At 52.7% G+C, this 15509-nt stretch overlaps 7 protein-coding genes across 7 annotated transcripts; 3 read left to right on the forward strand and 4 right to left on the reverse strand.

Annotated features, from left to right (window-relative positions):
• Positions 1-770: 770 nt before the first annotated feature.
• On the reverse strand, positions 771-1623 carry PSF2 (DNA replication protein psf2; the record flags this gene model as incomplete). The annotated part of the gene is made up of 3 exons (XM_049340416.1): positions 771-882; positions 931-1430; positions 1510-1623. The coding sequence occupies 3 exons, from the start codon at positions 1621-1623 to the stop codon at positions 771-773; spliced, it is 726 nt and encodes a 241-aa protein (XP_049202738.1).
• A 2754-nt stretch (positions 1624-4377) lies between these two features.
• VTC1 (vacuolar transporter chaperone) lies at positions 4378-4824 on the reverse strand (the record flags this gene model as incomplete). Its single annotated transcript, XM_049340417.1, has 2 exons — positions 4378-4736; positions 4791-4824. 2 exons carry the CDS (start codon positions 4822-4824, stop codon positions 4378-4380), a joined length of 393 nt encoding a protein of 130 aa, XP_049202739.1.
• A 486-nt stretch (positions 4825-5310) lies between these two features.
• J4E93_002473 (uncharacterized protein) lies at positions 5311-6071 on the forward strand (the record flags this gene model as incomplete). Its single annotated transcript, XM_049340418.1, has 4 exons — positions 5311-5316; positions 5367-5414; positions 5471-5545; positions 5790-6071. 4 exons carry the CDS (start codon positions 5311-5313, stop codon positions 6069-6071), a joined length of 411 nt encoding a protein of 136 aa, XP_049202740.1.
• Positions 6072-6619: 548 nt separating this feature from the next.
• Positions 6620-7795, reverse strand: J4E93_002474 (uncharacterized protein; the record flags this gene model as incomplete). Its single annotated transcript, XM_049340419.1, has 2 exons — positions 6620-7173; positions 7495-7795. The coding sequence occupies 2 exons, from the start codon at positions 7793-7795 to the stop codon at positions 6620-6622; spliced, it is 855 nt and encodes a 284-aa protein (XP_049202741.1).
• A 1181-nt stretch (positions 7796-8976) lies between these two features.
• On the forward strand, positions 8977-10491 carry J4E93_002475 (uncharacterized protein; the record flags this gene model as incomplete). The annotated part of the gene is made up of 1 exon (XM_049340420.1): positions 8977-10491. The coding sequence occupies one exon, from the start codon at positions 8977-8979 to the stop codon at positions 10489-10491; it is 1515 nt and encodes a 504-aa protein (XP_049202742.1).
• Positions 10492-11712: 1221 nt separating this feature from the next.
• Positions 11713-12408, forward strand: J4E93_002476 (uncharacterized protein; the record flags this gene model as incomplete). Its single annotated transcript, XM_049340421.1, has 1 exon — positions 11713-12408. The coding sequence occupies one exon, from the start codon at positions 11713-11715 to the stop codon at positions 12406-12408; it is 696 nt and encodes a 231-aa protein (XP_049202743.1).
• Positions 12409-12932: 524 nt separating this feature from the next.
• J4E93_002477 (uncharacterized protein) lies at positions 12933-15270 on the reverse strand (the record flags this gene model as incomplete). The annotated part of the gene is made up of 3 exons (XM_049340422.1): positions 12933-14227; positions 14273-14727; positions 14792-15270. The coding sequence occupies 3 exons, from the start codon at positions 15268-15270 to the stop codon at positions 12933-12935; spliced, it is 2229 nt and encodes a 742-aa protein (XP_049202744.1).
• Between the last annotated feature and the right edge of the window lie 239 nt (positions 15271-15509).

Below are 15509 nucleotides of genomic sequence, written 5' to 3' on the forward strand. Positions count from 1 at the left end.
GTGTTTTGTCCCTTGAATGTGAAGGGTCCCTGGGGATTACACAGCGGAACTTGTGGCCGATTTACATGGGGCAACAGAAGTCAGGTGAACGATGTGGATCGCGGCTGGAGAATGGCGTGTTATGGTTACGCTCGCGACGCCTCGGATGTACAACAAGTTCTATTTGGTATAGATGATCGTCTTCGTCGTATGCAATGGATGTCTCCGAATCGAACACGTCAGTCAACAATGCCGAGTAGAGTGAATGCATTCTACTGTGATAGTCTCGTTTTGGAAATATCGCATCCCTCCACTCCATATTTCAGCTAGTGCAATGCCTTACAATAGCATCTTAGACGAGGCATCGGCGAAAGCGACGCCAATCTGAGAACCCATGCTCGTTCAAAGTGTCAACTTCAAGCGTGGCTCTCGCAGACTCGCGGTCCCGGGTCTAACGGCGTGTATGGCCGTGGAGTGAATTCTTAAATCCCTCAACCTCGGCAAGATTTCTAGATGCTATGATCCTCTCTACCATGCCGATTACATCCGGACTGAGCGGATGCGAGCGTATTGATAATAATAGTGTACTACGCCGGGTCGATTTCGGAATGTCGTCGGATTGTACATGTGGAGAAGACAACCCCATGTTGTCGCGAGGAATGTCGATGAGGTCGATGATGAGCGTCGCTGTTGATGGCGCGTAGCCGATGCCTCGATCTTCTACTGATGCAACAGTTGCTCCAGTGGAAAGCTGATGCGAAAGATAGTGCTACTTCGGCGCTTGAGCGAGCTCACTGCATATCCATTTCGTCGTCATCATAGTCGGCTGTACCAGAGTAGCCGTTCTCCAGCTCTTCTCTGTCCCGATCTTTTCGTTGTTGCTCTCGTGAAGCTGCGATCTTCCTACTGACTGTTAGCACTGACTGCTCACCACTGTCGCCCAGTACGTACCTCAGTCCATCGATGACACCCGTAATGAATGTTCTACCCTCTCCTACCTCCATACCTCCTACACCGTTCATCTTGAATCCGCCGCCCGCATCTAGGACGTCTACACCACTTCTGAGCTTGGCCATGCGCACTTCCCTCAGACCTCGCAGCAGTTTCCGTACGTTGTCCGGTTCCTCAAAGTCGTCTGAGGCCGTCTCGAGCAGCATTTCGCCTAGCTCGAGCCAGTGGTATGGTAAAGCGTCCGCTGATCCACCTGCCGTTGAGTTGAGTAGGAAGGGTGGAGAGGTAGGAATCGTGTTATTTGAGGGCTGTGGCGGCAGTCGAGGCGGTGGGGAAAATGTTTCTGCGTATTCGATCTCGTGCTCAAGAATGGCGTTCAGAGAGTGCGTGTTCAGCCATGGCGGTGGAAGTATGTTGGCGCGGCGCTGGCGCTTGAGGAGTAGGGCTAGCCACAGAGGGATGTCTGTTCGGTGTGGAGGAACGAGGGGTTTTATGGGGCCCTATAATGCATCAGCATCTCAAGTCATGCAGTGCGAGTATACAAGTAATCATGGCGGGGTGTTGGAGGGGCAGACATACACCGAGAAGCTCCAGTCCCTCGAGTCTTTGTCGCGGTATGACAGTAACGAGCTCCATTTCGCATAGGAACGCTATTTCTGGGGGCGTCAGCCCCGGTGGAAGAGGCAATGCCATGTTGCGACGCGTCGTTTCGCGACTTTGGGTGGCTGTTTAACTTTTGGGATCGAACATTGAAGACGCGCCCGGGCCGCGGTGCGCTAGCTTGATCAGGATTACCCGTGTCTTCAACTATCCATTGATGTGTGTCATTACCACCACCCCTCTAGCTAATCAGTCAACTGGCCAGAGCAGACCGATGGCACCTCTGGTGCAGATGTGGGCTTTCCCCAGCGCTATAGCGTTCATTGTCTGGCTCATGGCCACGTGGTATGGCGAAGTGATTCACCAAGTCCCGAACCCCTACCTGGCAAGTATCGACACCAAAGAAGCGCCTCAATACTAACAAGTTATCAGGACGAGTACTTCCATGTTCCCCAGGCCCAAAAATACTGCAAAGGCGACTACTCATGGGACCCAAAAATCACAACTCCACCTGGCCTGTACGACTGCCTCTAATAACGGCTTACTGAACAAAACTAATGAAAGACCAAAGATATTTGATCTCCAAATTACACAAGCCACTGTTAGGCTGTGAGATAGGTTCTTTGCGCCTTGTGAACGCCCAAGCCCTTTGCATCATATTGGTCCTTAGCTATGGTATCCTGCGTATACTGCGAACGCGTGATAACCCAAGCAAAAGCTCGCCCGAGAGTGAAGAGAAAGCAAGGCCGGACCATGCCACGCAAGACTCTACCTCTATGGTTGATGTTCATTCCGCTCTCAATATCGCGCTGTTTCCTCCTCTTTTCTTCTTCTCAGCGCTGTACTACACAGATGTGTGGTCGACTTTGGCGGTTTTACTGGCGTTTTACGCGTACCTGGCGAACTCAGAATCGACTCGGACTGTCACGAAATATTCCAGCGCGGTGTCTTTTGGTGTCTTTGCACTTCTTTTCCGGCAAACTAACATCTTTTGGGTGGCTGTATTTCCCGCTGGACTTGCCGTTGCCGATGCACTCAAGAAAGATGCACATTCGACGATCTCAGACAAAGCAGACCCTATGTTGGCCATGCAGTCCGCTTGGAAAGACGGCACTGTTCAAGACTGTTCTGTTCAAGATGCGGGGCTCCAAGGTATGATTTGCAATGGGTAATTACTAATGCAGTTGCTGACAGTCTATCAGATGTTGTTGTGTTTGTGCTATCTTTGGTCGTTGCAGCCTTACGGAAACCCTTGCTCGTGCTCAAGGTTGCTTCACCTTATATCACCCTCTTAGTTTTGTTCGCTGGCTTTGTAGCCTGGAATGGGAGTGTTGTCCTTGGTAAGCGTAACCCTGCGCCTCCACATCGACAAACTGCTAACACGAAGAGGGGACAAATCGGCCCACACAGCTACCATCCATGTTCCTCAGATGCTCTATATCTGGCCATACATAGCATTCTTCTCAGCGCCCCTGGTGGTCGGGTCTTTGCTTGGACCGCTTGTTCCTTTTCTACCCATACGTCTGCAGACAATGTGTCACGACTACCGCATCGCCTTCAGCTTGGGGCTTCCAGCGCTGCTCACGACTGGGCTTTTCTTAGCCTGCAGCTTTCTCGCTGTCCGTTTCAACACCATCATCCACCCGTATACCTTGGCCGATAACCGACACTATGTTTTCTACGTCTTCAAGATGCTCCGACTATATCCAGCACTGAAATATCTTGGGATTCCAGCATACTATGCCTGTGCATGGTCCACGATCCAAGCGCTTGCCTCACCAACGGAGACCGTCTCACGAGTGGTGGAGAAAGCACCGGAAGAGAAGATGAAAACCAGCACTTCGAAAGACACAGCTGATCGCCAACCCTGCCGGATAAGCTTTGTTGTTATATGGCTAGCCACGACTGCTCTATCAGTGGTCACTGCGCCTCTTGTAGAGCCCCGTTATTTTATCCTTCCGTGGATCATCTGGCGGCTTCATGTGCCGTGTGGTCAAACCACGAAGTCGAGCAACGGATACGACATCAGACTGGTTCTGGAGACTGTCTGGCTGCTCGCTATTAACGTGGCAGTCTCATATACGTTCCTGTTCCGCACATTTACGTGGGCTAGCGAGCCCGGTAACTTACAGAGGTTCATTTGGTAAGGATATAAATGTCGAATCTCAGCGAAGTTTGGTGGTACTACGGATCCATGTCTTCAGCAGGTACCACCACAGTTGGATTTAATTTGAGTAACTTTGCGCTTTTGAGCGCACTTGAGCTATTGTGGCAATCTCGGCTCTTTCAACATGGTGCTCGTCTGAGATGAATCACAGAGACACATCCTTGTAGTATCGCCCTCCGTTCATGGGGTTTCCCCCTTTCTGAACTAAATCCACTTGTATCTAAATCATTTCTATCAACTTTAAGAGACACTTCATTCTATCCAAAGGACTGTCCCCATAGTTAATATGGTTCATCCGAGAAGTGCGCCCGACTTGCAATTTCCCTGCTCTGCTAGCAGAGTTTGTATAATTAGCACCTGTTCAAGCATGGAATTGGTCGAATGGCCTAGGCAAACATGATAAACGCCTCACTTCGACGTCCATGACATTATGTGGTTGTACAATACTCCTAAAAAATAGCCGTGTTCACTCGCAAGAATGAACGCCCTCTCCACCAATCCAACGATGTGCTCTTCATCGGTTCTCGTTGCCCATATAACTTTTGACTGCGCGCCCTGATCCTCTTTTTGCATATTTTGTCCTTCGTCCTGGAATGTGCATACTCATTCGCTCTCATAGAAACGTAGAATGAATACCACCCAATGCGCCCGCCGTGCACCTATCCATTGTATCATCTCCTTTAGTTCTTGCCATGGTGCTGCTCACCCATTGTCAATCTCAGCACGAAGTTGACAATGACGGCGGCAAACAAGGCAATGGTCAAAATGGTAGGACCCAGCCTGTCGTCGAAGCCGCCCTGGCCCCTAAGTCTTATGCTCCTTGCGCGCCAGTGGAAGGTGAAGAGGGCGTAGATCATGGCCATCATGGCAACGAGGGTGAAGAGGCCCGCGGAAATCTTGCCAATCTTGTCGCCGAAGTTGAGCAGGCCAATCGCGAGGCCGCCGAGGATGACGGTGAAGTTGAGCCATGAAAGGAAGGTGCGCTCGTTTGCGAAAAAGACTTTGGGCTCGACGCGCGTAGGGAGAGCGATGCGCTTGCCTAGAACAGAGGGTTAGTAAGCGCAGTTGGTGAAGGTAGAAGGACGCGACGTACCCGGGGCAGTCTGGAGAAGCGGTTGGGTAGACATGACGATGGTGATAGCAGCCCCACTGAAGTTGCGACGCGAGCTTTGCGATGGTGTTCCTGACAAGGTAGAATGGACAATTGACGGGCGCCGGTTGATCCAAGGCTTGGTGCAGCTTCAGACGAAGAGAGTGGTGGTGAAAGAGGGTTGGAGAGAAGAAGTCTGCTTCACTATGCCGTCAAAGCTCGATGTTGCGGGTCGCGATGGGAACCCATGCACTCGCGACTTGCGTCGGCCTATCATGACGCCCACGTGACAGCGTTGCATAGGCGACGCTCATTGGCTGTGAGGCTGCATGCGGGGATGGCCCGGTCCCTCTGTGCCACGTCCAACTCCGGCCGCCGACGCTAGCTGTGGCCAAACACTGATCCTGGGAGTAAACACGACATTCACACTGTTCACTGCACAGTATTACCGTCCTAGGCATCGACACACTTTAAAAGTCACAGGTCCCTACATCAATAATCCCTACACACATCAATCATCGCTATGGCAGTACGTATCTCCATCGGCCACAACATAGAAAGTATACTGACAGAGGACAGTCCGCGTCACCGCTTCCCACCACCGAGCTGGAGCAGATTGCCCAACAGGTATATCATCCTACATATCTCAGGATGAAAGTGCATGAGCTAACAATGGCATTTAGGCCTGCGAGCAAGCCATCGGTTCCGCAGAATCATATGACCACACCAAGGTTGGAGAGTGGAACAGCGAGATCATCGTAAGTCTCAATTACATTTCCCTGCGCTAGCTTGCGCAACCATATGCGCCACTAGCCCCGTCAAAAGCTCGCGTCCGGTCTCCAGTGTAGAAGAAGCCAACTTCAGGCGGCTTCGCACACCTGCGAGTGCCTCAGGGCTCTGTTGTTGACAACAGAAGGCGCCAGCGAATGGTTGCGACACCGATATGCGCAGCCACGCACGCGACCTCACCCCATCTAGATCTTCTGCTAACGTCCACGCCAGCAATCCATCCTGAAGACACTCATCAGCAAGACCACACCTGCATCCGAGACCTCCACCCCTGAAACTCCCGCGCAACCCGCCTACAAGTACATCGCCAACAGCACGGTAATCCAACACATTGGCTCTCCTGCAGAGCCCGAGAAGCACGGACGCCGCGGCATGCACAGCGCAGTCGGCGCCTTCTGGAACAACGAGAAGGATGGCACATACAGCTACAAGTGGGAGGCTGCCGAGAAGAAGGGCATGGACATCGTCATTACCATTACCTGGATCGCTATCTAGAGGGATTATAGCGCACAGGGCGATGATGCTCCCGTATGGGAGCGATCGCATCTCCCGTACAGACGATCTATCAAGATAGAAAGAGCCAAGACCCAGAATGCGAAGGAGGGGGCAAGCGAGAGCTATGTGAATCGCTTGCTCCAAGGTGCGAGGTGAGCTTGGGATGGGTTTTGCGAGATCGATGTTCTTCTTCTCCTCATGGTTACGGCGTTGAAACCTCAAAGTGACCTCAGTGTGCATAGTTTTGCGCTTCTTCGAGTTGATATGGCGAAATTGATACCTACTACTTTTTTCACTCGATGTCTTTTGCCGCAATGACAGTTGAGATTGCATTGTATGTGTTGAATATGGTATCGACTATTCACTCATGGGCTCGTCTACATGGACATCGTGGCATACCGCTACTGATCCCACTGCATATCCCGTCCGCCCATACAACCACGGAAGCAGTGTGGCAGAATATACGCTCAGTACGCGAAAGTAAGGAATGACCACGTCAACTAAGCAACAGGGTACAGAGAAAGAAGGTCAAGAACAAATAACAGCTTTTAGGCCTCTGCCTTTTGGCTCTCGGCCTGGGTGCCTACGCCATCTGTGTGCGTAGTGCTACTCCGTCCGTTTACGGCTTGCTCCCGCTTGCTGATAAGCGCCCGAAGCTCGTCTGTGGTGCTCTTGCCGCCGTTCTTCTCAGTGATGAGGCCCTTAAGCCAGGCGTTCTCTGTCTGCAGTTGCTGAATGGTAGCCTCTAGCTTGGCGACCTTCTCCTGGGCCTCCTTCTGAGATTGCTCGAGAGCCTGTTCACGCTGCTTCTTCTTGATGCGGAAGCGAGCGCTCGCAGCAGTGTTACGGCGACGCTTGTCCTCCTCGGCGGCTACGCGGGCGTTCTCGTCGAGGGATTGTGGGATGACGGGAGCAGCATTGTCGAGCTTGCGCTTCTTCGAAGCCTGGTCGTAGCCTTGTGCGGCAGGGGATAGTGACGAGGCAGGCGAAGCGTAGTTGGGTGCGAGCGGGTAGTGGGCAGGCTGAGCGTGCGCCAGTGGCATAGACGGGTCAAACGCTGGAGCCGTACCGAAGTTGTTGAAGTCGGTGAACGGGAAGTCGCCTATGAGTGTATCAAAGTCAGCCATGGATGTTCAAGGCTACTACAGTCGGATGGTGATGTGAGTGTGTGGTGCTTCTGCTCAGCGCAACAACCAACTACGTGCTTGCAGGGATGTTTAGCTGCATCAGTATCCCATGTGGTGAGTGGCTAGCACATAGGGTGTGGGGTGACGATGCATACTGCACACAAGGCGGGGTGTGCATGCGCCTCTTCGACGCGTAATTGGACGAAGAGTACGATGCCTGACAAGGACGAGTCTCGATTGGCAACAACACAATCGACAGGATAAAAGGACGGCTGTAAGAACGGGCGAATGCTTACCATTCAGATTGAAGTCCATGGTCGCGTCGACGCTAGTGCTAGGGTTGCGCGGAAACTCTCCGTCCGTCTTCAACGGCTGAGTTTGCTCGGTGTCGAAACCGAGGCCAAAGTCACTGGTAGAAGCAAAGTCGACGCTGGCGTTGCGAGCGCCGTCCGCGTCGAAGAAGTCGCCGTTCAGGAAGTCGGAGAAGTCCTCGGCGGGCGCTGGATCAGCGAGCAGATCCTGCTGTGGCGACAGCTGGTTGAGGTTCGCGATGTACTGGGACACGTTGGGCCCTCGCTGCCCTTTGTAGGCGGACATGGGCGTTTGTTTGCTATCCGGACGACGATGTAGTCAAGTCGCTGGTAATATGCTGTCGAGAAAGTGGGAGTCGGCTGTCTGCTGGGCCCGATCCGATCGCGCTTGCGTGGCAGAAGCTGATATCGCGAGATTGAATTTTGCTGCGGCGTCGTCGGGTAGTTTGCTGAATTGGTGTAGACGTTCTCTTGCGCGAGCCGTTCAGAGAGTACAAAAAGCAAGAGGGATGTGTGCGGGTGTCGTGACGTGGATGAACGTCAAAGTGAGTAGGGCGTTCTCGATCAATGGGAGCCCCGCGGTAGCTGACTACTTGGTATTAGCGACCATAACCCCAGGCCGCGTTTACGCCGAGCCTCACCCCACGTGCGGTTGGACTTACAAACGACTGTTGCCTTCAAATTCGAAACTTTGAATGTAAAGGCAATTGTGGGTAACTGCTTAGACCGAGAACGTTGAACTTTGATGAAGCGATGCTTCTCTCATGACCGCTCTCACCGTCAGCATATAGGACTCTGCTCACGGCACCTGAACACTGACTGTTTGTAATCAAGACGTTCAACTCGCCGACAGCCAATCGTGTTCGAGCATCTTTGTCCGAAACTGGACCGGCGATCTAGGTGGATCCCAGACTTGAGAGGCGGCACTTTCCATGCGGCATTTACATGCTATCTTCGGCAAGAAATAAGTAATCAATCCTCACTTGAGTCTTGCGAATGTGGTAAAAGATTCCTAGCCATGATACAGCTGTATGTGACTGTAGGAGTACGTATGGCTGTCAACGAGACACAGTCTTGAATTGATCTTGCAGGCCTCTCTGGGTCAGCTTCACGTGTATCAACATTGGTAATACTATATGGTCATCTATGACGGACCAGCACCATAGTAGGTCTCGAGACTACCTAGGAAGGGGAACAATCATTGTGCCTAGCCGCACAAGGGCCAAAATCAAAGACACCAGATCAGGAGTGTTCACATTCAAAAGTTTCGAGGCGATTCGTGGCTTAAGAGCACATGTCTGCCGCTACGTGGTACCTTCAAGGCTGAGTGCGATGGCCAGGTGGGGAGGCCATGTCACGTGGTGTCCCACGTTCCTCCTCGACGCGTCGCGACTGCACTATCGATAACATCGTCCGATCAACAACGTCCAGCAACCCCTCCATGTAGACCAAAAGCGCATCGACGTAATGGCTACCGCCCCCGACTACAAGAATATCCCCCACTCCCACCGTCTGCCCGTAAACCACCGCGAAGTCCAGCGAACCTTCACCAAGCTCTCCCGCCAGTCCCTCGTATCGCTCGCGCTGCAATGGCTCAGCAAGAAGAACCGCGATTTCTGCAAGCCATACCTCCTCAGCGATCAAATACAGGATGAGGATGAGGAGGAGATATACGAGCCGGCGCAAAGCTATGAGGTGCTCCAAGAGACGTACAAGCAGCTTGCCGCGCGCAAAGGTGGCAGGAGGGAGGTGCTCGACCGCATACTCGAGGGAGACTGGCGACACGGCATATCCATGTACCAGCTGGCAACGGCTGAGATCCAGTACCTCCTCGACCATCCAAATGCCTTGCGCTGGACAGCCAAGCGTCTTACCAAAATACCGAATGCGCGATCACCAGTAACGGACATGGAAGTCACAAACGATTCAGACCACCTCCCACGCTTCCAGGCGCAAACCTTCATGTCAAATCTCGCGAGAGAACTGACGCCACTAATGAAGGCGCATTACCTGATGACACGGATAAAAACATCGCCCATGACCATACTACGCGTCTACATACACGATTCGCCCTACAGCAACGAGGCATCGCTGACCGTAGAGTCCAGTAGCACGGACAGTGCGAAAGCCGTATTCTTCGTCTGGCCAAATGGCTCGCCTTTTGTATATTCTTCGCTAGCAACGCTCACCGGCCAGGTCGTCGGGGATGAGGGGCGGCATCTGAGGGACATCGTACAACAAGCAATACCGAAAGCCTTCTCGAGACCTTCTGCGCGTTACCAGTTGACAAGCACAAACTTTACTACAAAGTCACTCGATGCGCTGCTCACGTACCGCGGTCCCGGCAAGAGCAATGCGGCAGCAGGTGGTTGGAGCATCTTTCAGGATCATAGTTTCAGCCAGAATGCACTAGATTTCATTACCACCCAGAAAGGCGACGGACAAGACAAGAGTGCAGGCGAAAAGGGCAGTGCCGCCGGTGGACCCAAGACCGGACCAGGTAGGCCTAAGCGACCATTGGACGGCAAAGAGTCTTCAGAGGCCAAACGTAGAAAAGAGATAGCTGCTGGCCGGTTCGGTAGCTCGGCGCAGCCCGACGATGGTCAAGGCCTTGAACGAGTCGAAGTTCGCATTGATGACCCATTCCCGTCTCCCGTCAATGGCAGCACTGCGACGCAAGTAGACGGTGACACATCGAGCCTCGATGTCCAAGCTTCCCACCAGGCACGTCGTGGTCGTCCGTCTCTTCTTGATAGAACCGCGGAAGATATCGAGGAGATACAAAGCGAAGAAGGCTGGGTACCGAATGTGCGAGTCACTTTTCAAGGAACGCACGTTTTCGCTGGCATCAGACAACTGGTTGAAGAGGGTATTGTAGATGGGGAGAAGATGCCAGGTTGGATGACTGGCGAAGCAGGTGTCACAATAGGCTCGGTCAAGGGCGGGCGCATTCGGAGCAAGGGAGGTGTCCCAGGTGTATGAATTGGTGCTTGAATTCACAATGCGCGGCGCTGGCAGGTGTTTCTGATATCTATATACCCATTACGATGATGCGGCGTATGGCGTTGTTCTTACACTACGACACAAGTCATGATATTGTGCTTCTGTAGAGAAAGTCTAGCTTCGAATGTCAACTTCAAGGATTGAAGCTGCGTTTCGGCTTGCAAGCGAACCTTTGAAGCCATGACCAGTCAGATGCAGCTTCCTACTCTTGTTTTTGTATGCTCAAAACTCTTTAGCGCCTCATGGCACTTCCAAGTCTACAAAGTAGCTTAAGCAGCAAGCTCTTTCCTTGTCTCCTTCTGCACGTCATCTTCCATACATCCTGACGCGCGTCCGAACCTGATGTTGACCACCGATAGCGCATCGTCGGCGACTGTTCGAGACGTTCCCAACGCTTAGGGGCTTTTTATTCAGAGTTGTTTCTTGCGCTTAAGATGCATAAGTGCTCTGCCCTCGCAATTCTTGACATTCGTCGATGCCATCTGTCACCGAAGACTACAGCTTCTTGTTGGCTATGACGCGGGACACCGGCAACGTGTTCAATTCCTGGCTAATCTACTGAGCATTTCAATCCAGCTAGTGTCCACTTTGAGGGCCCTTCAACGAAGCCTCGTGTGGCTTGAGCGACTCTTGCGGCTCAACTCTTCAGGCCGCAAGGCCGAAGCTAGTTGAATTCTTCACGAGCCACAGCTCACGAGCCACAGCTAGGCCTCTACATGGCTAGCCGGAAAGATCGGAGTCTCGCCCAGCCGTGGCTAGTGAAAACGATGTCATGCTGCAGGAGCATGCATTCGCGGCCTTGCATAATGTGTTGCTACTGAACCGGGGATTGGGTGTGGCTTGCTGTGGCTAGAGCACGGTCGCGTTGCGTGCCGATACAGCCGTAAGGCTGACCGTTACGCGCAAGGGTCAGAGGTCATGTGCTCTCGTATTTGGCGTAGAGTAGCGTTTAACCGAACGAGACTGAGAACACTGCAGGATAAAGTGGGTTATTAGCGTTGGATGAAGCTTATGGTTGGGCCAAGATAAACGTTTGTGCCGAGCCGACTTCCCCTACGTCGAGCCCGTGACTCCACCCAAGAGGCTTGGGAGCGGGAATAAGTCTTGACTGCATTTTGAGCTGATAGACATAGTCTTGGCGTGCTCTGAAAGAAAGCATATATACTCGAGTAATACCCCTAGCATACACTGCCACAGTCGATGGTAGCACCACCTACAAGCATCAGTTCCAACCCAGTAGCCTCAATATCAAAGTCAAACAAGATTCGAGACTATCAAACACACTCCACTATCAACCAAGACCCCAACGTCATCACCTTTACCACTCAGTCCCCGACCTTCCTGCCGATGACTGACTACAACAACCAACGCATCGACGCACAAGACTTGACTTCAAGGCTTGTCTCGTTCGAGAACAAATCCAACAACAAGAACTCCACCACCAAAACCAATGGAGATACCGCCTCCAATTCAGTTCTGTCCCAGCGACGTCCCCGATCCACCTCTATTGACAGCGGCATCATGCCCCGTTTCACCAAATCAGCAACAACGTCCACAACGGGCACCAACGACTCGCAGTACTCGCAGTACTCTGGTCTCCGCGTCATGCATGCTGAGCCCAGCTCCAAGACCCACGCTGAAAGTGTCGGCGTCGCGCCAGGCGAGTTCAGCAAGTCGCGCGTTCACAAGCGCAGCCGCAGGAACACCCAAAGCAGTGTTGGCAGCGGAAGGAGTGCAAAGAGCGAGGAAGCCAAGGAGTTTAAGTACTATGGCCGACACAGCAACCAGTGGCTCTTCAATGACTTTAGCGTCACTGACGCTGTCTCCAAGGGCTTCAAGAGGGTCTTCAGCAACAACAACGGTAGCAAGGATTGGTACGAGGACAGGGACCGTTAGATGTGGCATTCAGAGAGAGACTGCTTCGGGCAAAGGGACTGGACACTCGTTTCGTCATGTCGAGGGAAGGCAAGAGGCGCGTTTGGAGGGAGAGACATATATCGAACAACAATACCATCATTCACATCATCATCATCACCATGCATTCTTGTCCGCGTGTAGCTTGCTAACAGGAGAACTTTACTAACTAAAGCGATAGGTATAGTCATATACGCCGTCGACGCATAATTTCACACGTACTACCCAAGAGAATCCTTCTGATGGGCAAATGGTAAACCATGAATGTGTAAAGATCATGCTAACATCAAGACCGAGGTAAAGAATTGTAGAATAGAACGTTACATCAGACTTCATAATAGTCGTAAGGCGATCCAATTACACTAAACCAGAGACGATCTCGTGAGATCAGGTATCATTCGCAAAGAAACGCCACCGCTATGGAGAAAGGGCTCATGTCATGCCCCTCAGAACGCCAATACACCAGAAAAACGCCTCCATGTCTACATTGCACTCTGCACTTATCCCTAAAGCATCATACTTTTCCGTCGACTAGCGGCGCGTTCGGCTCTCAGCGTGCTCGTCTCCCTCTCTCTGTCCCGTACTTTTGCGTCCTCCACACCATCGACCTTCGTCCTGGGGTCGTTCGTGCTAGCACTGGCCGCCGGTACGCTTCCTATAGTGGGAGGCTTCTTTTCTTTCACTGCCGTTCGAGCACTCGACGTACTCCTAGCAATATCATTAGTACTATTGCTCCTCGCTAAGCTCGTAGTACTACTACTTTTCACATTACCGCTGCCAGTGCGCTTATGCAAAGAAGGGAGCGCGCCCTCCGCCTTCTCCCTTTCAGCTCTGCGCTCGTCTGACACCGTTGACGTGGAAGATGTGGGCATAGCGGAGTGGCGCCGTGCGCTTCTCGCTGTTTTGGCAAGTTCGTTGACGCGGGCACGTGGGTTGGACCCAGTGTCAGCAGGTGAAGAGTCCGTGAAGTCGAATACAGCCAAAGTGTCCTTCTCTGGCGGTGCTTGTCTCACAGCTATCGTATCTTTGCTTGAGAGAGCAAGATCTGCAGATTTCGCGGCGAGAGGCTCCGACACTGGTCCTGCAGTTGTAGTAGCGACTCTTCTCTTAGCAGTGCTAGTCTCGGTAATGAGCGCAGATATGGCTTTCGAGGTCGTTGACCGTTCTTCTGGCTCAGTCATTGACGCGGGCGATGCTTTAGAATCTTGGTTTCGGTCAAGCTTCTGTCTCAACGGGCTTCCAGCTTCAGGTTCTTCCTCGCCCCTCGGTTGCGTCACTGTCGATACTGGCTTCCACGCGATTTCGCCATCGGCGTCACGCTTGACCAATGTAGAAGGTACATTCTGAGTATCTACACTGGCCCTGCGGTCGATCACCGCGTCTACCAGCTTGGCGTCTGGACGCCGCATCTTCACGTTGAGACTGGGCTCTTTGTAACTGACTTGGGGACGGGCTCGTCTACCCGGTCGTCCGGCTTGACCGGTCTGATCTACCGAGTTGAGATTTCCTGGTGGTGGTGTATCCTTGTTGTCTGGTCGTTGTGTCGACGGCTCTGTGGATGGTGGAGAGAACGTCTCTTCCACGGCGGGTGTCTTCGGGGGTAGAGAGTCAAGTACAATCTCAGCAGTAGGCACAGGTTCAGGCATTGGTAAAAGCGGGAGTTCTGACGTCGCGTTGCGCGTGATATTCAATCGGGGGCGGCTGCGAGCCTTAGGTGCTGGTTTGTCTGGCTTCTCTGGTTTATCTTGGCCTGAAGAGCGTTGCTTCTTTGGCGACAAGACTGGATCGGTATTGACAGGTTCTACCAAGTCAGATTTGTGTACAACAATGCTTTGGGGGTACTTACTAGCTGAAAGGACGGGAGGGCGTTCTAGTGAAGAAGGCCTGGAGTCATCATTTGACGCCTCCACGTCTGAAGCACCTGGCGCATTCCGGCGGCTGAACCTGAAAGCATCACTCTTGGCTTGGTTCACTTCCTCATCCTCTTGCACGCTGAACTTCCGCTTGGCCCCAGTGCGCAGAGGCTTCGCGACTGGCTCTTCAGTCTCTTCCGGTGATTCGAAGAGAGATACACGACGTATATTGAGCTTGGGCCCGCTCTCGCGTCGCTTCTTACGCGTCTCGAGGTTCACTGATAATGCAGGTTCTCCGTCGTCTGCAGCTTCTTCTCGCTGTTCTTCTATCGCGGGGCTGGGGTCGAAACCGATGGGGTCTTCGTCTTCGAATCGGGCAACTGGCGGAGGGCCAATGTCTGGGGATTGACTGTCTGGGTCTTCTAAGGTCTGCTGAAGCTCGTCTGCACTACAAGAAGTTAGCTTCATGCGCGTCTGTACGTGTCACTGCTTGGAACGCGCTCCAGACGTACCCCATTGTCCTGCGAGGATAATATTTGTCTTCCGTGATAGTAGGCAGCATGGCATTCTCAACCTCCTGGAGACCCAGTCCACTCCTCCATTGCCGCTCTTCTCCGCTCTTCCTTTTCGCAGTCATCTGGCTTTTCCGTCTTCCTCTGTCTTTCCCAGACCCACTTCTCGTTTGCGATAGGCCAGCTACCAGGCTGCTGAGCTCTGATAGCTTGGCTTCAAGCTGTGTTTTGACAACATCAAATTGGTCGAGTGCCGGACGCGACTCAATCGTGTTATGGAGATTCAAGACTTGCTCGCGCAATGCCAAATTCTCGGCAAGAAGTCGCGAGCAGTCAGTTTCGAGGCTGCGGATGCGGATAGATTGGATCGAATTCGTCTTCGCGAGTTCGCGGTTTTGCCTCAAAAAGCGTCGTTTGAGGGCTTCGATGGATTCCGCCGACGGCTGGGGTGCAATCGGCGGCTCGTTGAGACGCGCCATATGCGCAGATAGGTATGTCGAGATTAATTATAGTTTTGTAGACGGTCGCGCAGTTGTCGTGGCGTTGCTACTCTAGGGCGTCGGTAGGTGTTCCTTCTGTGTTCGTCATTGCATGTTTACATAGCAACAAAGCTAAGTTCAGACGGGTTAGCGCCAAGGGCGCGTCCACGTGACGAGAGGGGCACCAACGCGTTCACCGATGCAACAGGGCAGCATCTGATATGGTGATAGCATACGCA

Source organism: Alternaria ventricosa (assembly GCF_023758065.1).
Source record: "Alternaria ventricosa strain BMP 2768 chromosome Unknown scaffold_3, whole genome shotgun sequence".
NCBI lineage: Eukaryota > Fungi > Ascomycota > Dothideomycetes > Pleosporales > Pleosporaceae > Alternaria > Alternaria ventricosa.